This window comes from Physeter macrocephalus, chromosome 17, assembly GCF_002837175.3.
Source record: "Physeter macrocephalus isolate SW-GA chromosome 17, ASM283717v5, whole genome shotgun sequence".
NCBI classification, from domain to species: Eukaryota; Metazoa; Chordata; class Mammalia; order Artiodactyla; family Physeteridae; genus Physeter; species Physeter macrocephalus.
Window position 1 is genome coordinate 43,962,570 of NC_041230.1, and position 24,990 is coordinate 43,987,559.

The window sequence follows — 24,990 nt, forward strand, 5'->3', positions numbered from 1 at the left end:
CTGTGCCTCGTGCTCGCTGTGGGGCCGGGGCAGGTCCTGGCCCCTCGGTGGCGTGGGTGTCTCTGCTGCTGCTTTGGGGACGGGATAATCTCGCTTGCGTCCCCGCGTGGACAGCACACTCATTGGACAAGACCGAGTGTGGGACGGCGCCTTGTTCCCTGCAGCGCTTGTCAGCAGCCGTCTCTTGGCTGGTTCTTCCCGCCTGCACCCACCGCCCTCACCCCCTTCCAGATGAATCTGAGGCCCCCAGGCCAGACCTGGGGCCCCGCCACCCAAGTCCCTGTTTGCACAGCAGACCGGCACAACCAGCTTCCTCCCGAGATGTGCACGTGTGCTCCCCTGTCACGTCGTCCGACCCCAGTTTCTCCCCCAGGCACCCTGCTTTACTGCTGACCATTCTCTCCTGTCCCCATCCTACCTGTCCCTCCCGAGTTCTGGGCTGGCACTTTTCTGTTTTCTGCCAAACAAACCAAACCCCCAGAGAAACCAAAACCTACCTCATCTCACGTGAATCCAAGGGTTTGGGGCCCTCTTTTGCTTGCTCTCTCTCTCTCTCTCTCTCTCTCTCTCTCTCTCTCTCTCTCTTCCTCCCTCTCCCTCCCTCCCTCCCTTCCTCTCTCCCCCCACCTCCCTCTTTCTCTGGTTTTTTGTTTTCTTTTGTTCTTTGTTAGGTTTATTTTATTTATTCCAAGTAAACTCCCAGAACAGCTGATGATGTCAAACTATTCAGGGACATTTGCCCTTTTTACCTTCACCTAAAAAACTGAGGACGTGGGGTGAAGAAAAGGCGAGGGGAATAGTGAGGCAGGGGGAATGGAGCCTGGTGCTGGCTGCAGGTCCAAATTCCCGGCGTGATGTTTGGCTTCGGGGCCCCCAGACCGGAACCACCGGTGCCCCTGCCCGGCCTCAGCAGGATGCACGCGGCTGGCCTCGGGCCCGATGGAGCACGACTTACATCTTACGGTCCCCACAGGGACAGCCAGGCCCCCGTTCCTGAGAGGAGGCTTCGGACACTGGGGCAGAGCTGAGCTGGGGACACCAGTGGGAACAGGGCACCCCTCCTGCACTGACTTCCAGAGAATGGTTCTCCCTTTCTCCCTGAGGACACCAGATTGAATGAGAGCGAGTTTGAGAGAAGAAAGAATCACCCAATATCCTTCCCCTCATCCTCATCTCAGGAGGGAAAGGGCATTTTCTTTTTCACCTTTGAAAGGCGTTGTGGGTCTGTCTCTGAAGTGTTTACAAAAAAAAAAAATTATAAAAAAAAAAATGTCTAGTGTCGACTGGTGTTTTCCCTCGTGATGTTTACAGATTGCCGTCTGCTGCCCGGCCAGAACCCCACTCAGTGACAAAACGACCAGAGCCGGGTTCTCGCCACTCGCAGAGCAGAGCTCACAGCCCTCCTGTGCCCGGCACCCGGCGGTCTCTCCATCAACCGCTCTGCCTTGGTTTTTTTTTGTTGTTGTTCGTTTGGTTTTTTCCCCAATTTTCTGGCTTGGTTTTGCACTTTTCTCCCCCTTGGGACCCTGATATCTTGACTTCATTGCCAAAAACCAACCCACTGAGGACCTTCTCCCCGCCTCCTTTCCATTTCTCCTCCCCTCTTCCCTCCTGGTTCTGGTCAGTTCAGAGGATTTAACAATCACAAGTGTCCTGCAAAAATGCCTGAACGTTTTTCTTAGACCCTTGTGGATTTTTTTTCCAGAAAACCTAGACAAACAAAAGACTTATTAAAGGGATATGTACAGCTGCCCCTGTTTTCAGGCATTCTGTTTGAGAACATTCTAGCCATTGATGTTCACGTGTGGCATCAGCCCCTGCAAGATAGGTTTCTGTATTTATATTTTAAAATACAAAAAAAAAAACCTTATAAAATGTTTAAAAATACGTTCAAAGCTGGGGGAAAAGGCTTTCTTCATTAGTCAAGGTGTTTTGATATGGTATTAAAATAATGTCTAATAAAAGATGCACTGTGTGACTTCATTTTAATCAAGTATTGTTACACAATCAAGAAACGGGCGTTGAAGGTCTGTCCCCTGCTCCCTTGCCTACCTCCTTAGCCTTCCTTCAGGCTAGCGTCGGGGCTACAGGTGTGTGATGTGGTTCTCAGCGGTCACGCCTGGGTGAGGGAACGTGGCAGGTCAGGCCGGAGTCCCGCAGCTTTATGACCCATTCAAGCCTCGTGGAATCTATCTGCCGTCACCTGTGGAGTGGTCGTGACAGAACTCTTCTGGAAAGATCTGCAGGGCAAAGACCTTGCAGTGGATGGAGGCTGCAAGGATGCGGGTTCTTCCAGGCATTGGCCCAGACCGCCCCCCGCCCAGTCCCTGGCTCCCCGTTCCACACCCTGCCCTTCCTGTTGCCCCGGCCACATCTCAGTGCTGACTCATGGGCATCCTTCATTGAGGCCCAGAAAGAGGCCCTGGTTTGGGGCTAAGCCAGCTCAGAGCCCTTGAACTAGAACCAGCCACTCAGGGCTCGCAAGAGTTGGCACACCTTGGGCTGGGTGGGAAGCTCAGGGCAGCAGGTAGCAGTGCACACCTGGCCTCTGTCCCTGTGCCAGACCGGCTCCCGGAGCAGCATTCCAGAGCCTCCTGCAGAGCCTGTGGAGGAAGATGTCTGCTCCGCCCCTTCTCGGGCCTCCTGTGTGCTGCTGCCTCTATGGGCTCTGACCCCACCAGGCCCAGGCTCTGCAGTTGTCTTCTGTCAGACACTTGCTGAAGCACCTGCTCTGTACAAGGGCATTGCAGGCTGGTGGGCAAATGTGAGCCAAGGCACTGGCACGCTCAGCATTTCAGAGAAATACTCGAGAGGAGTTCGTGGGTCTAAGCTTGTGGGGTGGTCCCCGGGGACCCGCAATCACCCTGGTGGCAAAAACCTGGGCTCTAAACTGTCTGTATGGGGCTCCTCTGCCTGGCAGAACCACGCTGGGGAAAGGACTTCATCTAAACTTCAGATTCCCCACACATGAAGTGGGAACAAAGTCATGCAGCTCAGAGGCCACCGTGAGGGTCAGAGGATCTGCCCAGAAGCCCCTGGCACGTGCATAGCAGGCTCGCTCGTGGCTTTGTCACCGCAAAGAGCACTGTTCTATTCACAGCACCTCCTGCTTCTGCCTGGCAACTATGTCTGCCTGTTCTATATTTAATTCCTCCAGCAAAGCTGGCCCTGAGGATCTCCTTGCCTGACCCCTGGGCCTGCAGGCGGAGGAGGCCTCTGTGCCCACCTCGGTGGCTTAGGCCCGGCAGCCTTGGCAGCGCCCTGGGTGAGCTGAGGGGTCGAGCTGGGTGGGGCAGGGCTGGAGCCCACGCCGGCTGCTATTCCAGGCTCCTGGGGCTGGTGCCTATCCCACCCCCAGCGACTTCACTCCCACCTGGCACACTGCAGCCCTCTGCTGGTTGCCGTCTCCTCCAAATTCAGACCCAGAGTGCCAGCTCCTGGGCGGGGTAGGACCGGGGTTGTCCGGGCTTTCCAGACAGAACTGGTGTCTGTCATCCTCCATCCCAACAGGTCTCAATTCTGCCTTTCCGGGAGGGGAGGGAATTGGCAGGAACTGGGAGGTGGGTTCCACCCAGTCAGTCCCTCTGCTAAGGGCCCAGCACACTTGTGGGCGGGGGGGCTTCCTGGAAAGGGTCACCTCACTAAAACCAGTCATCTAGGAGCCGTTTAATGGTGTCGAGGCTTTTAGGTCCTTATATTCCTAGAGAATAGATGCTGAATTATGTAGGTGAATGATGTCAACAAATTTGTAACTCAATTCCAAATGGTTCCCCGAAAAATACACGCACGAAGCAAGTAAGGCAAAAATATTCATTGTTGAATCTTCAGCGGCTAGTATTTCAGTGAACAGTGTACTTGTTCTTTCAACTCTCCTGCGTGTTTGGAGTTTTTCCTAGTAAAGAATTGTGGGGAAGTGGCCATTTGCTCAACACCTACTAGTTGCCAGGCACTGAGGGGCACATCAGAGACAAGCCCTGCCCTGTAGGGGAGGAGCCTGCGCCTGCAGAATGCTGCCCCGGGGGGCTGCTGGTGGCGGGCAGCCTGCGTGGAGGGGAGGGCACTGGTGGCCGATGGTTAGATGGTTCGAGTCTGCTTTATTGGGTGCTTGTGGGGGAGGGCCCATGGGACTTGCCCCACACCACCCCCTGGCACATCCAAGGGACAGAAATGTCATAGGGAAGCGAACTCAGGGCTCAACTCCGAGTTAGCAGAGAGGAGGGGTTCCAAGAACCGAGCTGGTCTCAGGAGCCAGAGGGGCTGCCTGAACAGCTGTGGGGAGAGGTGGGGAGGGGCGGAGGAGGTGGAGGCAGGGAAGGAGCTCAGAGGTGGCTTGGGAGAGTGGGAGTGAGGTGAGCTGGAGTGTGCCGCTGACTCCCCTGCGCCCCTCGCTCAGCCCCTTAACTAAGGGCCAAGGCCTTGGGGTGAGGGAGATGGGCCTGCACTAGAGGCTCCTGGGACCTGCAGGGGAGTGGAGAGCTTAGAGACTGGTTTCCAGGACTCCAGGCACCTGCTAGACCCTGGGAAGTGGGGGGCCCAGAGCTGAGAGCTGCAGGTCCCTGCAGAGGTGAGTGCTGGGTACCACTGCCCCAAGCAGATACTGGTGTCTAAGCTTTGAGGTGTCGGGCGCCCTCTCGTGGGCTTAGGGGGAACAACTGCCAGGGTAACCCCGACAAGGTCCTCTGATCAGGAGTCCTGACCAAGGCAGGGGCAGGCCCTGAGGTTGAGGGCAAAAAAGCTGGTCGTATAATACATCACACTGTGGAGAGGTGTGGTACCGGGAAAATCACTTCCATTTGCAGTGGTTGGTAGCAGCCACTTGAAGGACATGTTCAGAATGTTCTAGAGCCCAGTTGGGGCTCAGTGGGGGAGTCTGTGGTAAGTGATGATGGACATGGGCAAGTCCTTAGGCCCTGGGGCTCTGAGAGGCAGAGCAGCTGCCCCTCCTCAGGCTGCAGCAAGTCAGAGGGCAGGCCCGGGATGAGGGACGAGGGCGTCACCAGCCAAAGGACAGAGAACTTGGAGGAGGTGGGGCAGGCAGGCACAGGGGTCCATTCACAGGTGCTGCCTGCTCGTCTCCAGACAACTGCAAGTGGGGTTCAGGTTTATTTTGGGGGTCTGTGAGTGTGAAGCCAAAGGTCCCTTCCCCCACCAGCAAAGGAGCATTCCCGTCACCAGGCAGATGGAGTTGGGCTTTGGGTGCTGGGGCCCCCAGCCTTTGTTCTCCTGCCCTGGCAATGAGGAGGCTAAGGTGGAGGGGAGTCGTCCTAGTCTTTGGGGTGACTGACCCACACCACCTTACAGGATGTGTAAGCGAGCAGAGAGGAAGCAGCTTCACTGGGAATGACCCTGAGCCATTTACTTGACCAAAGGCTCCTGAGGCCAGCAAGAGGGCCAGGGAGAAGACGGCGGACCAGGCTCCTCCCTCCTCTCTCTGGCCTCGGCTTGGATAAAAGGGCTAGCGGGCTGGCGAAGACCCCTGCAGGGTCTAGGCAAAGGCAGCGCTGTTCTGTGGTGGGAAAACAGGTTCCGGAACGGGAGGTGCCACTCTCTGGGGGCTTGTGGGCCAGGTGCTCCGAGCCCCTCACAGCACCTTGCCTGGGTTCATGAGGCCTCGGGGGTCCAGCGTGGCCTTGAGCTGCCGCATGGTCTCAATGCCCACCGTGCCCACCTCCTCCTGCAGCAGCTGCCGCTTGCCCAGACCGATGCCATGTTCCCCCGTGCACGTGCCATGGAGTGCCAGTGCTCGCCTGGGAAGCAGCGGGAAGAGGTCCTCAGCGGGTGCCCCTCCCACTTCCCTCAGCTCTCCCCCACCCTGCTTCCCGCTTTGCCCTTACCTAACCAGCTGTTCTGCAAAGTCCTTGACCCTGAGGAGCTCCTCGTGGTCCTCCGGGTCTACCACCAGGATGCAGTGGAAATTGCCGTCACCCACGTGCCCAACGATGGTTCCTGGGGGCCCAGAGGACAGAGCTGCTGCCCCAGCCCCGCCCCCACCCTCCCACCGCGCCCCGCATGGGGTAGGCAGAACCTGTGAGTCCCGAGGCCTGCAGGTCCTCCTTGGTCTGCACCAGGATCTCCGGCAGCCGGGAGATGGGCACACACACGTCGGTGGAATAGCCCTGAGTCGGGGCAGGCCGGTGAGCTTCCCTCCCTCACCCAGCCTGCCCGGGAGGTAAGGGGTCAAGGATACGAATGGGCTCAGGGGGCTCGGCCTCTCACAGGAACGTGCCTGCTGTCTCTAAGCCTCAGTTTCCCCTGTGCAACAAGGCGACTGGCCCGGCTAGGCTCCCAGGGCTCTCATCCTGCTCCCCACCCCCACCACTGTGCAGGCCCCCCAGCACCTGGAGCCCAGCCTCCCCTTCCTGTTGGCTACCACCTTCCGCTTCACCACCTCTTCCTCCAGGAAGCCTGCCTTCTGTGTTTACACTGCCCCTGCTCGGTCCCTGCACCCAGGGCCTGGCTCGGGGCAGGGGCTCCCTCCCGAAGATTTGGCAGTCCTGCCCGCCGGGGCCTCTGCCTGCTGCCCTGGACAATAGGGCAGTAGGCTGAGGAAAGGCTCCCGCGTGCATCCCAGCCCGCTCACCTTGCAGCCCGGCCGCAGCGCCAGGGCAGCGTACCAGGCGTTGTGCCGCGCTGCCCAGAGCCGGCTGCGCTCCTCCGCCTCCTTGGCCCAGGAGAAGTGAGAGCCTCCGTTGTGCCGGATGATCTCCTCTGTCGGGGGCGGGGGGTTGACACCAGGCCCTACTCTGGGGCAGCCGGGCCCCGCCCCCCTCTCCCCACAGCACCACAGCACCCCAGCACACCTGTGCGCTGCACCTGCTCTGCCAGCGCCTGCTCGGAGCCGTGGAACTCGAGGAAGAGCGTGGGCGCCACGCAGCAGTTCAGCTTGCTATGCCTGTTGCAGGCGTCCATCATGACATCATCCAGGAACTCTGGGAGCAAGGAGAGGCCACGTGAGGTGACGCATGGCCTTCAAAGAGGGCCTCCTCCGGGGAGCCCACCTGGACGGCCCAATCCCAGGCTCACCAATGCGGGCCACGGGCACTGCAGCCTGGAGGATGTGTACGGTGCTGTCCACGGCCGCCTGGACGCTGGGGAAGGCACAGGTGGCGGCCACCGTGGCCTCAGGGGCAGGGTGCAGGCGCAGTGTGGCGGCTGTGATGAGGCCCAGCGTCCCCTCGGAGCCCACAAACAGCCCGGTGAGGTTGTAGCCAGCTGCGCTCTTCCTGGGTCCCCGGGGACATGAGGTAGGTGAGTGCCCAGGCCACGTGACGACGGATTTCTGGCCAGAAGCCAGGTGGGGAGCTGAGCCTGAGGTCTGGGCTGACCCGCCTCCGTGCAGACTGCCACCCAGGCAGCCGTTCCCTGGCACAGCCCAAATCAGCCTCCGGACCACCAGCTTTTGCCCACAGGGCAGTTTCATGACCCGCCTCTCCAGGAGGCCCCCGTCGCCGTCGGTAGAGGGCGCTCACCGGAAGTGACGGCCGGGGCCCGCACTGTGAAGCAACCGCCCTCCCGGCAGCACCACCTCCAGGTTCAGCACGTTGTCGCGCATGGTGCCGTAGCGCACAGCGTTGGTGCCCGAGGCGCCGGTGGCCACCATGCCGCAGAGAGAGGCGTCTGCACCTGGGTCTGGAGGGTGGAGGGCAGGCAGAAGGAAGCCTGGGGCGGGTGCCCGTGGGCAGAGGGGTCCCGCCAAGCCCCAGAAACACCCCTGCCACCAGGGAGCCCTCCAGGCCCAGGAAAGTCCTGGAGCCCCAGCCTACCCACAGGGAACCAGAGGCCGCTGTCGCGCAGGTGGGTGTTGAGGGCTTTGCGGGTGACGCCGGGCTCCACCACCACAGAGAAGTCTTCCGGATTCAGCTCCAGGATTCGGTCCATGTGGGTCAGGTTGACACAGACGCCGCCCTGGCGGAGGGCGTTCAAGCGGTCACTGACCTAGATCTTTCGCCAGGACACAGCCCCCAGGACCCCAGCTCGTGGCCGACTTCCCAGCAGCCAGACCAGAGCCCCAGGACGGCAGGTAAGGAGGGCTGGACCTGGCCAGCCAGGCTGGTGTGGTGGAGGAGGCAGCTGCCAGTGTGGTGGGACTAGAGCCTGGCCAGGGGAGGAGGCCACCCACCATACATACCTGCACGGCACAGACTCCACCCTCAAGCCCGGTGCCCGAGCCGAATGGGATGATGGGCACACCTTGGCCATAGCACAGGGCTGCCAGCCTGCTGACCTGCTCCACATTCTGGGGCCACACCACGGCGTCCGGAGGTTGGCACCTGGAACCAGACCCTCAGCAATGTAGGGGTGTGTGGTACCCTCTGGTCCTGCTCAATTTTGAAGGTATTGCAGGGCCTGAGGCTGCACAGTGGGCGAGGGGCAGAGAACACCCTTCCGGGGGCATAGAGGAGAGGTGGAGAATGCCAGAGCACCCAAAAACAGATGGCGGGGGTTGAGGGGCAGAAGATAACCCAGGACCCTCACTCCCAGCCAGGGGTTCTGATGCAGGGGGGTGGCGGAGCCCACCTGTGCATTGACTCATCGTGCCCGTGCTGCTCTCGGACCGCAGCAGCAATAGACACATGGGGGCTCCCCACAACTGCCTTCAGAGCCTCCACAAAGCCCTCGCTGAGTTTGCCCTGCAGGGGAGAAACACATTGGCAGGGTCACTCAAAGATACCTGGGGCCACCTGGCCAGTGGGAGGGGTGGGAGTGGGGGTTCCATTGCCTGTGAACAGAGGCACCCACACCCCTACCCTGCCTTGGCCGGGGGCTCACAGGGCTCTTGGAGCCCTTCTGGGGATTTCTGCCCATTTTACAGATGAGGAAAAGAGGCCAGCAAGTCCAGGACAGGGCCTGGCCTAGAACCCAGCTCCTTGCCTCCCAGGCATTCTTTCGAAATGTGTGTGTATTCTGGGGCCTCAAAGGGGTGCCCTAGAGTCCACAAATCTTTCAGTTGAACACCCCCCCAGCCCCACTCATGGCAGCTGTGAGGGCTTCGGCCCAGCTCACTGAACACCCACACTTGACCTGGGGTGAGCCCAGCGAGCCTCTGCTCAAGGTCTCCTGGTGCTGGGGCAGCACAGAGTCTGGCCGGAACTCGGCATCGGGGGCCCCCCACCCTCTAAGGGGCTCCTCGCCTCCCACCTACCTGTGTCCCCCTGGAGCAGTAGCCCCTCCAGGGGAACATCCCCCAAGTTGCAGCCCGGAGCAGGCTGGCCATAGCTGGGCAACAGCCGGTGACTACCCCAGCCTATTGGTTGTGCTGGGGGCAGGGCTGCTTAAGGTGGCACAGCCTTAAGGTGGCCCTGTCAGCCCTCGCTGAGTCAGTACTTCTTAAAGGAGAGGTGAGGCTTACTGAGCACAAAGGGAAACAGAACAACTGCCACTTCCTGGCTTAAGACTATGCAGTGGCTTCTTGCGGTCCAAATACCCAGAGCTCCAGCAAGGCTCAGGGGCTTGGAACACACCCTTGATCTTTCTCACCCTGCAAGACCCAGCTCCGGTGTCACAGTTAGGGTAGGCCTTGATCTGGGCTATGAGGAGGAAAGCACAGGGAGGCTCTTGGGGGTTAGGATGGGGTAGGGCAGTAAGGCAAGCCAGGAAGACTTCCTGGAAGAGGCGTGCTAAGGATGAGCAGCAGTTTGCCAGACAAGCGAAGGAAAAGACTGTCGCATCCCTTTGTCTCCACTCTCCCACTGGGCATATCCCAGGATCAAGGGGAGTGATGTGGCTGCTGCTCTTGAAAGTATTCCAAGCTCTGTTTTCCTCCCACAGCAAATTTGTAGAAGCGTGTTGCTAACATTACTGAGATAAAGCTATTTCTGGCTTTGTTTTTCTTCCCAGTCAAACCAGGAATACAAACTCCTACTTGGGTCCTTCTCCCCAACCACATTTGAATGAGCCCACATTTCCCCTCTCAGTGTGTTGCTTAACTGTCTTATCTCAAAAAACATCTCTTTTACAGTTGGTTAGTTCAAATCAAGATCCAGGGAAAGTCCACACAATGCATTTGGTTAATGTGTCTCATAAGCCTCTTAATCTACAACAGTTTCCCTCTCCCCCATTCTTCCATGACATTTGTTTGTTAAAGAAACTGGGTCACTTGTTCTGTAGAATTTTCCACATTCTGTTTTTGGATGATTGTATCCTTGTGAGATTGTTTAATATATTTCTCCAGCCTCTGTACTTCTTGTAAACTGTTAGATCTAGATGTGGTACTGTCTAATACACTTGCTGAACTGATAGAAATGTTCTGTATCTGTGCTTTCCAATATGGTAGCCGTTAGCCACATGTAGCTGTTGGTACTAGTGGTATCTATGGATGGAGGAGAGATGCCAGGTAGAGTTTTGTGGCAAACCCTAAAAAGAAGAGCCATGATAGAGATCCCTAAGGTTCTGGAGCAGGGTCATGACATCTGCAACAGAGACCTACACACTATACAAAAAACTGCCCCGGCCTACTGCTGGGTCCTGGTTAAGATGGTGAGTGTGACCACAAGATATCATTGAGTGATCATGTGGCCAGAGCTGGCTGTCATGAGCTGTCTTCTATCAGACCCACCAAATCATAAAGTCAGGCATGTGCAAAACAAAAAGGGAGACAAGAAAATTGGGCACAAGCAGGGCCAGAGGGCAAAGTGAGCTGCATGAGTAGGTGGCCCAGACCCCCATGTCACCCACCATTGCTTGGCCAGTACCTTTCCCTCAGCTCACACCTACAGCCATATGGGGGAACTCTTATGACCAGCTGATGGAGGAGGAAAAAGTTCAAGCTTGATTCGTGAATGGATTGGCTCAATATGAGGGTTTGAGCTGAAGATGGACTGTTGTACTACAGCCCCACTTGGGGGTAACCCTGAGATCCTCCCGACTGGCAGAGCTCCAGGTCATGCACCTGGTCATCCCCTTTTGTAGAAAGAAAAGGGGTCCAAGAGAAGAATATATATGGGCTCATGAGCAGTGGTGAATGGCTTGGCTGGTTGGTCAGGGGCCTATGAGGAGATTGGAACATCAGGGTCAAGGAGGTTTGGAGAAGAGGCACATAGATGGACCTGGAGGACTGGGCACAAAGTGAGGTTTTAATAGCACATGTATCATATGTTAACGCCCACCAGAGAGCATCTACCATGGAAGAGACTAAACCAAGTAAACAGCGTGATTCAGCCAGCAGTCATCGGCCAGCCTCTGTCAAAGACCCCCCCGAGCGCTGGCACAGTGGCAGTAGGGGAGAGGCTAGTAACAGGTCCACCAGTATGGACACTCACTCACTAAGGCTGACATAGCTACTGCCACTGCTGAGTGTCCACCCTACAGCGACACTGAATCTGCCACTTGGCACCATTCCTCAGGGAGACCAGCCAGCCACTTGGTAACAAGTTGACCACGTCAGACCCTTTCCACTCTGGAAAGGGAGCAGTTTATCTTGACTGAAATCAACGCAGTACATGTTATGCGTATGGGTTAGCCTCTCCTGCCTGCATGGCCTCAGCCAGCACCAGCATCTGAAGGCTCACACAGCGTTTGACCCACCGACATGGTATATCACATACCATCCCCTCAGGCCAAGTGATCCACTTTTTAGCAAAGGGGGGTGCAGTAATGGGCAGATGACCATGGGATCCACTAATCCTAATGTCTACCTCCCCATCCTGAGGCCGCCGACCTGACAGAGCAATAGAAGGAATGGCCTTTGGAAGGAACAGCTAGCTAACATCCCAGCTCGGAGACGCATCAACTCAACCAGAGTGCCGAAAGAGGAAGATATTTTCATATGATTGACAGATAAAGGGTGAGTATCCAAATTATTTTTACCTTTTTATTTCAAAATAATTTTATTTATTTATTTTTGTTTAAAATATTTATTTATTTTATTTTATTTATTTGATCGCACCAGGTCTTAGTTGTGGCATGTGGGATCTTTAGTTGAGGCATGCGAACTCTTAGCTGCGGCTTGTGAGATCTAGTTCCCTGACCAGGGATCGAACCCAGGTCCCCTGCATTGGGAGAGCAGAGTCTTAGTCACTGGACCACCAGGGAAGTCCCTTGAAATAATTTTAGACTTACAGAAAAGCTGCAAAAATAGTACAGAAAGTTTCTGTATGCTCTTCACTTAATTTTCACTAATGTTTACATTATACATAACCACAGTACAATTATGAAAACTAAGAATTAGTAAAATACTAATTGATACAATTAGAGAATTGGTACATTACTAAACTGCAAATTTGATTTCACCCGTTCTTCCACTAATGTCCTCTGGTTTTCTGGGGTGTTAGTTGTCTTGTCTCCTTCATCTCCTACAATCTGTGACAGTTCCTCAGTCTCTCCTTGTCTTTCTGACCTTGACATTTTGAGGAGTATGGATCAGTTACTGTATTGAACGTTCCTCAGTGTGGGTTGTCTGATGTTCTCTCACGAGTAGATGGAGGCCATGCATTTTTGGCAAGAATACTATAGAAGTGATATTCCCTTCTCAATATATCATATCAGCAGTGTAAGGGGCCAATATGTCTTATTACTGATGGCAATAGCCTTGATCATTTAGTTTAGTTCATGTCTGTGGTGTTTCTGCACTGTGAAGTTACTATTTTTCTCTTTGTAGTTAATAAATATACCAGGGTAGAAAGTATAAGGCTGCAAATATCCTGGTTCACCTCACTTTCACTCATTATTTTTTGCATCCATTGGCGGATCTTGCCTGCCTTTGTTGTTATCATGGCGTTCTAACAGTGATTTTCTGTGTCTCTTATTTCTTCGATATTATTTAGTTAGAATTATTCTCTAAGGAAGAGCCATCCCTTCTGCTTCATTTATTTATTTACTGAATCATTTGTACATTACCAATATAGACTCATGGATATTTTTTTATTCCATAGGTTATAATCTAATACAATCATTATTTATTTTGTTGTTCAGATTATCCCACCTTTGGTCACTGGGGGACTCTGTCATATAGGCTTGTCTGCCCTTTAGACTGGCCCTTACCTTTTTATGAGCACTGTCTTACATTCTAGTACCATAAGATGCTCCAGGCTCATCTTGTCTTTTCCTTGCCCAGATCAGTAATCAACTGCTTTTCCAAGGAGTTCTGTTCCTTTTAGTCAGGAATAGTTTTCGGAAACCAAGATTTGGATGCTAGATGTGCTCTTAAAACCCAACAGGAGGAGTCAAGATGGTGGTGTGGGAAGACATGGCGATATTATTTAGTTAGAATTATTCTCTAAGGAAGAGCCATCCCTTCTGCTTCATTTATTTATTTACTGAATCATTTGTACATTACCAATATAGACTCATGGATATTTTTTTATTCCATAGGTTATAATCTAATACAATCATTATTTATTTTGTTGTTCAGATTATCCCACCTTTGGTCACTGGGGGACTCTGTCATATAGGCTTGTCTGCCCTTTAGACTGGCCCTTACCTTTTTATGAGCACTGTCTTACATTCTAGTACCATAAGATGCTCCAGGCTCATCTTGTCTTTTCCTTGCCCAGATCAGTAATCAACTGCTTTTCCAAGGAGTTCTGTTCCTTTTAGTCAGGAATAGTTTTCGGAAACCAAGATTTGGATGCTAGATGTGCTCTTAAAACCCAACAGGAGGAGTCAAGATGGTGGTGTGGGAAGACGTGGAGTTAGCGTCTCCCCACAACTAGGGCACCTGCCGGCTGCTGGTGGGGACTCTAACCCCCAAGGAGAAAGGAGGAACCCCAGAGTGAACCGGTAGGACGTAGGGGGACCGAGGGGGGAGGAGAACTGGAGGCCAGACCAGATCGGCACCCCTGAGGCCAGGGAGATCAGGAGAGGCAGGTGGTAGGGACTCTCCGGGAGGCACGGGAGAGGAGCGGAGGGCGATTGCCCTGATCACTGGGGCCCGGGGAGCCTGCTGAGCTCCCAAGCCGGTCCCCTGCAATCCAAAGCCCCCTCCAGGCCATGTGGGTCCTGGGGGCATAGGAGGGAGGCCAGGGAGATCAGGAGAGGCAGGCAGGAGGGGCCCTCCGGGAGGAACAGGAGAGGAGCAGAGGGCAATTGCCAGGCTCACTCAGGCACGGGGAGCCTGCTAAGCTCCCAGGCCAATTCCCTGCCCTCCAAGCCCCCTCCAGGTTGCGTGGGTCCTTGGGGGCATAGGAGGGAGGCCGGGGAGATCAGGAAAGACAGGCGGGAGAGGAGTGGAGGGTGATTGCCCCGACCACTGGGGCACAGGGAGCCTGCTGAGCTCCCAGGCCAATCCCCTGTCCTCCAAGGCCCCTCCAGGCTGCGTGGATCCTTGGGAGCATAGGAGGGAGGCCAGGGGGATCAGGAGAGGCACGCAGAGGGGCCCTCTGGGAGGAGCAGGAGAGGAGTGGCAGGTGATTGCCCTGCCCACTCGAGCCCAGGAAGCCTGCTGGGCTCCCTGGTGAGGTGCCCTGCCCTCTGAGACCAGGGGTGGGGGGCACGCCTGGGCCCCTTCTGTTCCTGGAGCCTAAGCCCCACCGCCCACAGCCCCCAGGGTTTTCCAGCCCTGTAGGTCCTGAGCATTGGCCCCGCCCAATGCCCAAACGTCACCCTTGCTTAGGCCCCACTCTCCACAGCCAAGGCCTTTCCCCCCTCCTTTATTTATTTATTTTCTTTTCCCTCCTCCTCTTTTTTACTATTATGGTACTGACATACCTTGTGGTTGTTGATTCATCTATATTTTTATTTTTACATTCTTTCTAACATATCTGTTAGTTTCCTAGTCTAATTTTATTTTTTACTTTGTTATTGTTCTCTCTTTCTTTTCTTGGGGGGCCACCCCACGCGGCTTGTGGGATCTTGATTTGCCAACACAGAGGCCGGGGGGAAGCTCCTGCGGTGGGAGAGGCCAGGGAGATCAGGAGAGGCAGGTGGTAGGGACTCTCCGGGAGGCACGGGAGAGGAGCGGAGGGCGATTGCCCTGATCACTGGGGCCCGGGGAGCCTGCTGAGCTCCCAAGCCGGTCCCCTGCAATCCAAAGCCCCCTCCAGGCCATGTGGGTCCTGGGGGCATAGGAGGGAGGCCAGGGAGATCAGGAGAGGCAGGCAGGAGGGGCCCTCCGGGAGGAACAGGAGAGGAGCAGAGGGCAATTGCCAGGCTCACTCAGGCACGGGGAGCCTGCTAAGCTCCCAGGCCAATTCCCTGCCCTCCAAGCCCCCTCCAGGTTGCGTGGGTCCTTGGGGGCATAGGAGGGAGGCCGGGGAGATCAGGAAAGACAGGCGGGAGAGGAGTGGAGGGTGATTGCCCCGACCACTGGGGCACAGGGAGCCTGCTGAGCTCCCAGGCCAATCCCCTGTCCTCCAAGGCCCCTCCAGGCTGCGTGGATCCTTGGGAGCATAGGAGGGAGGCCAGGGGGATCAGGAGAGGCACGCAGAGGGGCCCTCTGGGAGGAGCAGGAGAGGAGTGGCAGGTGATTGCCCTGCCCACTCGAGCCCAGGAAGCCTGCTGGGCTCCCTGGTGAGGTGCCCTGCCCTCTGAGACCAGGGGTGGGGGGCACGCCTGGGCCCCTTCTGTTCCTGGAGCCTAAGCCCCACCGCCCACAGCCCCCAGGGTTTTCCAGCCCTGTAGGTCCTGAGCATTGGCCCCGCCCAATGCCCAAACGTCACCCTTGCTTAGGCCCCACTCTCCACAGCCAAGGCCTTTCCCCCCTCCTTTATTTATTTATTTTCTTTTCCCTCCTCCTCTTTTTTACTATTATGGTACTGACATACCTTGTGGTTGTTGATTCATCTATATTTTTATTTTTACATTCTTTCTAACATATCTGTTAGTTTCCTAGTCTAATTTTATTTTTTACTTTGTTATTGTTCTCTCTTTTTTTTCTTGGGGGGCCACCCCACGCGGCTTGTGGGATCTTGATTTGCCAACACAGAGGCCGGGGGGAAGCTCCTGCGGTGGGAGCTCCAAGTCCAAACCACTGCACTAACAGAGAACCTCAGACCCCTGGGAATATTCATTGGAGTGAGGTCTCACAGAGTTCCTCATCTCAGCACCAAGACCCAGCTCTACCCAACAGCCTACAAACTCCAATGTTGGAAGCCTCAGGCCAAACAACCCATGAAACAGGAACACAATCCCCCTCATTAAAAAAAAAAAAAATGAGACTGCAAAAAAATATGTCATAGATGAAGGAGCAGGGTAAAAACCTAGAAGACCAAATAAAGGAAGAGGAAATAGGCAATCTACCTGAAAAAGAATTCAGAGTAATGATAGTAAAGATGATCCAGAGTCTCGGAAATAGAATGGAAGCACAGATTGAGAAAATACAAGAAATATTTAACAAAGATCTAGAAGAACTAAAGAACAAACAAACAGAGATGAACAACACAATAACTGAAATGAAAACTACACTGGAAGGAATCAAAAACAGAATAACGAAGGCAGAAGAATGAATAAGTGAGCTGGAAGACAAAATGGTGGAAATAACTGCCAAGGAGCAGAATAAAGAGAAAAGAATGGAAGACAATCTCAGAGACCTCTAGGACAACACTAAACTCACCAACATTCGAATTATAGGGGTCCCAGAAGAAGAAGAGAAAAAGAGAGGATCTGAGAAATTATTTGAAGAGATTATAGTGGAAAACTTCCCTAACATGGGAAAGGAAATAGTCACCCAAGTACAGGAAGCACAGAGAGTCCCATACAGGATAAACCCTAGGAAAAACACACCGAGACACATATATATCAAACTAACAAAAATTAAATACAAAGAAACAATATTAAAAGCAGCAAGGGAAAAACAAAAAATAACATACAAAGGAATCCCTATAAGGTTATCAGCTGATTTTTCAGTGGAAGCTCTGCAGGCCAGAAGGGAGTGGCAGGATATACTTAAAGTGCTGAAAGAGAAAAACCTACAACCAAGATTACTCTACCCAGCAAGGATCTCATTCAGACTCTATGGAGAAGTCAAAAGCTTTTCAGACAAACAAAAGCTAAGAGAATTCAGCACCACCAAACCAGCTTTACAACAAATGCTCTAAAGGAACTTCTAGGCGGAAAACACAAGAGAAGAAAAAGACCCACAAAAACAAACCCAAACAATTAAGAAAATGGTAATAGGAACATACATATCGATAATAACCTTGAATGTAAATGGATTAAATGCCCCAACCGAAACACACAGACTGGCTGAATATATACAAAAACAAGACCCATATATATGCTGTCTACAAGAGACCCACTTCAGACCTAGGGACACATACAGACTGAAAGTGAAGGGATGGAAAAAGATATTCCATGCAAATGGAAATCAAAAGAAAGCTGGAGTAGCAATACTCCTATCAGATAAAAGAGACTTTAAAATAAAGACTGTTGCAAGAGATAAGGAGGGACACTACATAATGATCAAGGGATCAATCCAAGAAGAAGAGGTAACAATTATGAATGTTTATGCACCCAACAGAGGAGCACCTCAATACATAAGACAAATGCTAAAAACCATGAAAGGAGAAATCGACAGCAACACAATAATAGTAGGGGACTTTAACACCCCACTTACACCAATGGACAGATCATCCAAACATAAAATAAATAAGGAAACACAAGCTTTAAATGACACAATAGACCAGATAGATCTAATTGATATTTATGGAACATTCCACCCAAAAGTGGCAGAATACACTTTCTTCTAAAGTGCACATGGAACATTCTCCAGGATAGATCACATCTTGGGTCACAAATCAAGCCTAGGAAAATTTAAGAAAATTGAAATTGTATCAAGTGTCTTTTCTGACCACAACACTATGAAATTGGAAATCAATTACAGGAAAAAAAACACTGTAAAAAACACACATACATGGAGGCTAAACAGTGCACTACTAAATAACCAGAGATCACTGATGAAATCAAAGAAGAAAAAAAAATGCATAGAAACAAATGACAACGAAAACACAATGATCCAAAACCTATGGGACGCAGCAAAAGCAGTTCTAAGAGGGAAGTTTATAGCAATTCAATCTCACCTCAAGAAACAAGAAAAATCTCAAATAAACAATCTAACCCTACGCTTAAAACAACTAGAGAAAGAAGAACAAAGAAACCCCAAAGTCAGTAAAAGGAAAGAAATCATAAAGATCAGAGCAGAAATAAATGAAATAGAAACAAAGAAATCAATAGCAAAGATCACTAAAACTAAAAGCTGGTTCTTTGAGAAGATAAACAAAATTGATAAACCCTTAGCCAGACTCATCAAGAAAAAAAGGGAGAGGACGCAAATCAATAAAATTAGAAATGAAAAAGTAGAAATCACAACCGACACCGCAGAAATACAAAGGATTATAAGAGACTACTACGAACAACTATATACCAATAAAATGGACAACCACAAAGAAATGGACAAATTCTTGTAAAGGTACAATTTTCCAAGACTGAACCAGGAAGAATTAGAAAATATAAACAGACCTATCACAAGCAATGAAATTGAAACTGTAATTAATAATTTTCCAACAAACAAAAGTCCAGGACCAGATGGCTTCACAGGCGAATTCTATCAAACATTTAGAGAAGAGCTAAACCAATCCTTCTCAAACTCTTTATCCCAGGGATGCAAGGATTCTTCACTATACGCAAATCAATCAATGTGATACACCACATTAACAAATTCCAGATGGCTTCACAGGCGAATTCTATCAAACATTTAGAGAAGAGCTAAACCAATCCTTCTCAAACTCTTCCAAAATAGTGCCGAGGAAGAAACACTCCCATGTTCATTCTACAAAGCCACAATCACCAAGTCCTAGCCACAGCAGTCAGAGAAGAAAAGAAATAAAAGGAATACAAATTGTAAAAGAAGTGAAACTGTCACTCTTTCCCAATGACATGATACTATACATAGAAAATCCTAAAGTTGCCACTAGAAAACTAGAACTAATCAGTGAATTTGGTAAGGTTGCAGTATACAAAATTAATGCACAGAAATCTCTGGCATTCCTATACACCAACAACAAAAATCAGAAAGAGAAATTAAGGAAACACTCCCATTTACCATTGCAACAAAAAGAATAAAATACCTAGGAGTAAACCTGCCTAAGGAGGTGAAAGACTTGTATTCAGAAAACTATAAAACACTGAGGAAAGAAATCAAAGATGACATAAACAGATGGAGAAATATACCATGTTCTTGGATTGGAAGAATCAATACCACAGCAAGATCTTTTTTGACCTACCTCCTAGAGTAACAGAAATAAAAACAAAAATAAAGAAATGGGATTTAATTAACCTTAAAAGCTTTTGCACAGCAAAGGTAACTATAAACAAGACAAAAAGACAACCCTCAGAATGGGTGAAAATATTTGCAAATGAAACAACAGACAAAGGATTAATCTCCAAAATATACAAACTGCTCATGGAGCTCAATATCAAAAAAACAAACAATCCAGTTAAAAAATGGGCGAAAGACCTAAATAGACATTTCACCAAAGAAGACATACAGTTGGCCAAGAGGCACATGAAAAGATGCTCAACATCACTAATTATTAGAGAAATACAAATCAAAACTACAATGAGGTATAACCTCACACTGGTCATAATGGCCATTATCAAAAAAGCTAGAAACAATAAATGCTGGAAAAGGTGTGGTGAAAAGGGAACCCTCCTACACTGTTGGTGGGAATGTAAATTGATACAACCACTATGGAAAACAGTATGGAGGTTCCTTAAAAAACTAAAACTAGAACTACCATATGACCCAGCAATCCCACTACTGGGCATATACCCTGAGAAAACCATAATTCAAAAAGAGACATGCACCACAATGTTCATTGCAGCACTATTTACATTAGCCAGGACATGGAACCAACCTAAATGTCCATCGACAGATGAATGGATAAATAAGATGTGGCACATATATGCAATGGAATATTACTCAGCCATAAAAAGAAACGAAATTGAGTGATTTGTGGTAAGGTGAATGGACCTAGAGTCTGTCATACCGAATGAAGTAAGTCAGAAAGAGAAAAACAAATACCGTATGCTAACGCATATATATGAAATCTAAAAAAAAAAAAATGGTACTGATGAACCTAGTTGCAGGGCAGGAATAAAGAGGGAGACATAGAGAACAGACTGGAGGACATGGGGTGGGAGGGCGAAGCTGGGGTGAAGTGAGAGTAGCATCGACATATGTACACTACGGAATGTAAGATAGTTGGCTGGTGGGAAGCAGCAGCATAGCACAGGGAGATTGGCTCAGTGCTTTGCAATGACCAAGAGGGGTGGGATAGGGAGGATGGGAGGTAGACTCAAGAGAGAGGAGATGTGGGGACATGTGTGTGCATGTGACTGATTTGCTTTGTTGTGCAACAGAAACTAACACGGTATTGGGAAGCAATTATACTCCAATAAAGATCTATTTAAAAAAAAACTGAACAATAAGAAAACAAACAACCTGATTTAAAAACGGGCAAAAGGTCTGAACAGGCATTTCTCCAAAGAAGATATACTGATAGCAAATAAGCATATGAAAAGATGCTCAATATCATATGTCATCACAGAATTGCAAATTAAAACAAAACAAGATGACACTACACATCTATTAGGATGACTAAAATTTTAAAAACTGACATCGGATACTGATGAAGACACAGAGCAACAGGAATTCTCATTCATTGCTGGTGAGAATACAAAATGGTACAGTCACGTTGGAAGACAGTTTGGCAGTTTCTTACAAAGCTAAACATAATCCTACCATATGATCCAGCAATCACCTTCCTAGATACTTACCCAATTGAGTTGAAAGCTTCTGTTCATGCAAAAGCCTGTGCACAAATATTTATAGCAGCTTTCATAATCTCCAAAAACTAAAATGTCAACAACCAAACAACCAAAATGTCCATCCAAAGGTGAATGGGTAAACCAACAGCAGTCCATTCATACAATGGAATATTTGTCAGCTAAAAATAGAAATAAGCTATCAAGTCACAAAAAGACATGGAGGAACCTTAAATATACATTGCTAAGTCAAAGAAGTCATTCTGAAAAAACTACACCCTGATTCCAGCCATGTCACATTCTGAAAAGACAAAACTAGGGAGGCAGTAAAAAGACCAGTGGTTGCCAGGGATTCAAGATCAGGGGGGAGGTGATGAATAAATGAAGTACAAGGGATTTTTAGGGTGGTAAAGCTATTCTGTATGATACTGTAATGGTGGATACATGACATTATGCATTTTTCATAACCTATAGAACTTTACAACACCAAAAGTGAACCTTAGTGCAGGCAAATTTCTTTCTTTCTTTCTTTCTTTCTTTAAATATTTATTCATTTTGGCTGTGCCAGGTCTTAGTTGCAGCAGGCAGGATCTTCGTTGTGGCATGCGGGATCTTTAGTTGCGGCATGCAGGCTTCTTAGTTGCAGCATGTGAACTCTTAGTTGTGGCATGCATGTGGGATCTAGCTCCCCCACCAGGGATCAAACCTGGGCCCCCTGCATTGGGAACGCAGAGTCTTACCCACTGGACCACCAGGGAAGTCCCCAGGCAAATTTCTAAAAACATCATTTAGGAGATTGGCGGGTCCCAGGAAAGAATGCAGACTGTGACAAGACAGTCTAACTCTATCTTTCTAAATGTATGAAATGACCTCACTGAAGAGGGTGGGGGAAACAGGTGCTGACCTAAATGAATGGAGTTTATTAGACTGAAGGCAAAAGGAATGGCTCATAAGCACTGTACTCTAATCAGTCAAGTTGTTTCCCACAGGGGTATGAGATAACACTTCTGATACAGCTTTACGTGTAACTGGATTGATTGAATAAAGTAGTAAATGGGGAAAAGAGACAAGTCTCCCATTCAGAAGAATTCCAAATAAATTATGTAGCTACACCACCCTCAAGGGAGGAAGCATAACTTCCCACTCCCTAAATGTGAGCTTTTCCAAGTGACTTCCTTCCAAAGTACAGTATGGAAAGGGGGAAAGAAAAAGGGTCACATTATAGTGGAGAGACCTGGCAAATGCTACTTCAGTCAGATGATCAGGTCAACATCAACAGTCAAAAACCACATGGATGGTATGTACCTGTACCGAGTTGAATAGCATCCTCCCAAAATTCAGGTCATTCTCAGGACCTCAGAATGGACTTTATTTGAAAATTGGGTCTTTGCAGATATAATTAGTTAAGACAGGGTCCTACTACAGTAGGGTTGGCCATTAGTCCAATGTGACTGGTGTCCGTATAAGAAGAGGCGAAGAGACACAGACACGTGAGGAGAGAAACGTCACGTGACCATAGAGGCAGCAGTTGAGGTGCTGCAGCTCAAGTGAGTCAAGGAAGCTGGGAAGAAGCAAGGAAGGATTCCCCACTATGGGTTTCAGATGCTGCATGTCCTTGCCAACACCTTGATTTCAGACTTCCAGCCTCCAGAACTGTGAAGAAACAAATTTATGTTGTTTTAAGTCACTTGGATGTGATACTTCGTTACAACAGCCCTAGGAAATTAATATAATACCCTTGATATGGTATGATAAAAATGGTCCTTTTTACCTCTGATGTCTTCCTCCCCAAAACCCATAACCTCAGTCTAACCATGACAGAAACACCAGACATGTACCAATAGAGGAGCATCCTACAAAATGCCTGACTAGTACTCCTCAAAACTGTAAAAGTCATCGAAAACAAGGAAAGTCTGGAAAAACCGCAGCCAAGGAGAGCCCATCTTACTTAGTCCATTCAGGCTGCTGAATGGACTTCAGCAGCCCATGAACAATATTTATTGGCTTAAATAATATTTATTTCTCACAGTTCTGGAAGCCGGGGCGTCCAAGATCAAGGCTTCAGCAGATCTGGTGTCTGATAAGAACTGCTTCCTGGTTCCTAGACAGCTGTCTTCTCGCTGAGTCCTCACATGGTGGAAGGGGCAAGAGAGATTTCTGGGGTCCATTTTATAACACTAATCACATTCATGAGGGATCTGCCCTCCTGACCTGATCACCTCCCAAAGGCCCTACCTCCAAATACCATGACACTGGGGATTAGGTTTCAACATATGAATTTTATGGGGACACAAATATTCAGTCTGTAGCAGAGCCTAAGGGGACATGAAGACTAAATGGAATGTAGCATCCTGGATGGAATCCAGGAACAGAAAAAGGACATTCAGTAAAATTAAGGAAATCTGAAAAAACTATGGATCTTAGTTAATAATATACTAATGTTGGTTCATTAATTATAACAAGTAAACCATACTAATTAATATAAGATGTTAATTAATAATAGATGGAGGGGGCTTCCCTGGTGGCGCAGGGAAGAGAGTCCGCCTGCCGATGCAGGGGACACGGGTTCGTGCCCCGGTCCGGGAGGATCCCACATGCCGCGGAGCGGCTGGGCCCGTGAGCCATGGCCACTGAGCCTGCGTGTCCGGAGCCTGTGCTCCGCAATGGGAGAGGCCACAACAGTGAGAGGCCCGCGTACCGAAAAAAAAAAAAAAAAAAAAGATGGAGGGACTTCCCTGGAGGTGCAGTGGTTAAGACTTTGCCTTCCAGTGCAGGGGGTGTGGGTTTGATCCCTGGTCAGGGAGCTAAGATCCCACGTGCCTCGCGGCCAAAAAACAACATAACAGAAGCAATATTGTAACAAATTCAATAAAGACTTTTAAAATGGTCCACATCAAAACAATCTTAAAAAAAAAAAATAGGGACTTCCTGGTGGTGAAGTGGTTAAGAATCTGCCTGCCAATTTGGGGGACACGGATTCGATCCCTGGTCCAGGAAGATCCCACATGCTGTGGAGCAACTAAGCCCGTGTGCCACAACTGCTGAGCCCATGAGCCACAACTACTGAGCCCGTGCACCTAGAGCCCATTCTCCACAACAAGAGAAGCCACCGCAATGAGAAGCCTGCACAACACAACACGGAGTAGCTCCTGCTTGCCACAACCAAGGAAAGCCCACGCAGCAATGAAGACCCAACACAGCCAAAAAAAAAAAAAAAAAAGTAGATGGAAACTGTGCACTCTTGTGGGGGCATATTTGGAACTCTGCTATCTGCTCAGTATTTGGTAAATATAAAACTTTTCTGAAAAAATTAGGTCTATTAATAAAAATATAAATTAAAAATGGGATTATAAGGGGGGATTGGATCCTAGTAGATAACTAAACATACCGTAAGACACAATAATGAAAAGTGTGGTATTGTTGCATGAATAGACAGAAAGACTAATGGAACAGAATAGAAAGGTCAGAAATATAACCAAATACACACAAATATTTTATGTATGATGAAGGTGGCACCTTAAGTCCGTGTAGTAAAAATGGACTTATTAACACATGGTATCAGGGAGAAAAATAAAATTGGATCCGTATCCAAGGTAAATACCAAAGAGATAAAATATTTAAATGTAAATAAATGAAATCATAAAAACATTAAAAGAAAATGGCATTTTTTGAATTAATGTGTTGATCCAGTAGATTGCTAATCACAGGTATAAAATTTCTGTTATGTGAAATGAATAAATTCTAGAAATCTACTGTACAGCAGTGTGCTTGTATATAACCCTACTGCACAGTGCACTTAAAAATCTGTTAAGTGGGTAGATCTCATTTTAAGCGTTCTTACACTTAAAACAATTTTTTATTTTTATTTTTTATATATATATATATATATATATTTTGGCGGTATGTGGGCCTCTCACTGTTGTGGCCTCTCCCACTGTGGAGCACAGACTCCGGACGCGCAGGCTCAGAGGCCATGGCTCACGGGCCTAGCCGCTCCACAGCATGTGGGAGCTTCCCGGACCGGGGCACGAACCCGTGTCCCCTGCATCGGCAGGCGGATTCTCAACCACTGCGCCACCAGGGAAGCCCCAAAACAATTTTTTAAATAAAAAATTTTTAAAGATCTAGTAGACAAGTAAAATGATGAAAGACCCTTTTTTTTTTAACTAAAGAACAAGTATTGCTGAGGCTTCATTGCCACGTTCCTTAGAACCAGAAATGATTGGTTGACAGTTGTCTGATTTGTGTTAATACACTTTAATTTCAAAAAGTACTTTTGTTCCTCCATTTACT

General features: G+C 49.7%; 2 protein-coding genes across 5 annotated transcripts in view; one reads left to right on the plus strand and one right to left on the minus strand.

Annotated features, from left to right (window-relative positions):
- Positions 1 to 1,802, plus strand: part of ZNRF1 (zinc and ring finger 1) — a 103,222-nt gene extending 101,420 nt beyond the window's left edge. For 2 of the 3 annotated variants that reach the window (XM_007102266.3, XM_028477615.2), the window contains one exon: positions 974 to 1,305. The gene's annotated coding sequence lies outside the window, so the exon portion shown is untranslated. The other variant, XM_028477617.2, reaches the window with a different exon arrangement.
- Positions 1,803 to 1,978: 176 nt separating this feature from the next.
- LDHD (lactate dehydrogenase D) lies at positions 1,979 to 9,229 on the minus strand. Of its 2 annotated transcripts, none has more exons than XM_055078942.1 (12): positions 9,143 to 9,229; positions 8,518 to 8,630; positions 8,191 to 8,270; positions 7,768 to 7,905; positions 7,470 to 7,629; positions 7,024 to 7,223; positions 6,801 to 6,929; positions 6,581 to 6,708; positions 6,026 to 6,116; positions 5,835 to 5,946; positions 3,374 to 5,747; positions 1,979 to 2,240 (listed from the first exon to the last, which is right to left on the minus strand). In XM_055078942.1, exons 1-11 carry the CDS (start codon positions 9,212 to 9,214, stop codon positions 5,582 to 5,584), a joined length of 1,389 nt encoding a protein of 462 aa, XP_054934917.1. In that variant the 5' UTR covers positions 9,215 to 9,229; the 3' UTR covers positions 1,979 to 2,240; positions 3,374 to 5,581. The 2 variants fall into 2 exon arrangements, with proteins under 2 accessions (XP_054934917.1, XP_054934916.1); XM_055078941.1 differs by having other exon boundaries at positions 1,981 to 2,240; positions 7,764 to 7,905; positions 8,129 to 8,270.
- Positions 9,230 to 24,990: the final 15,761 nt, after the last annotated feature.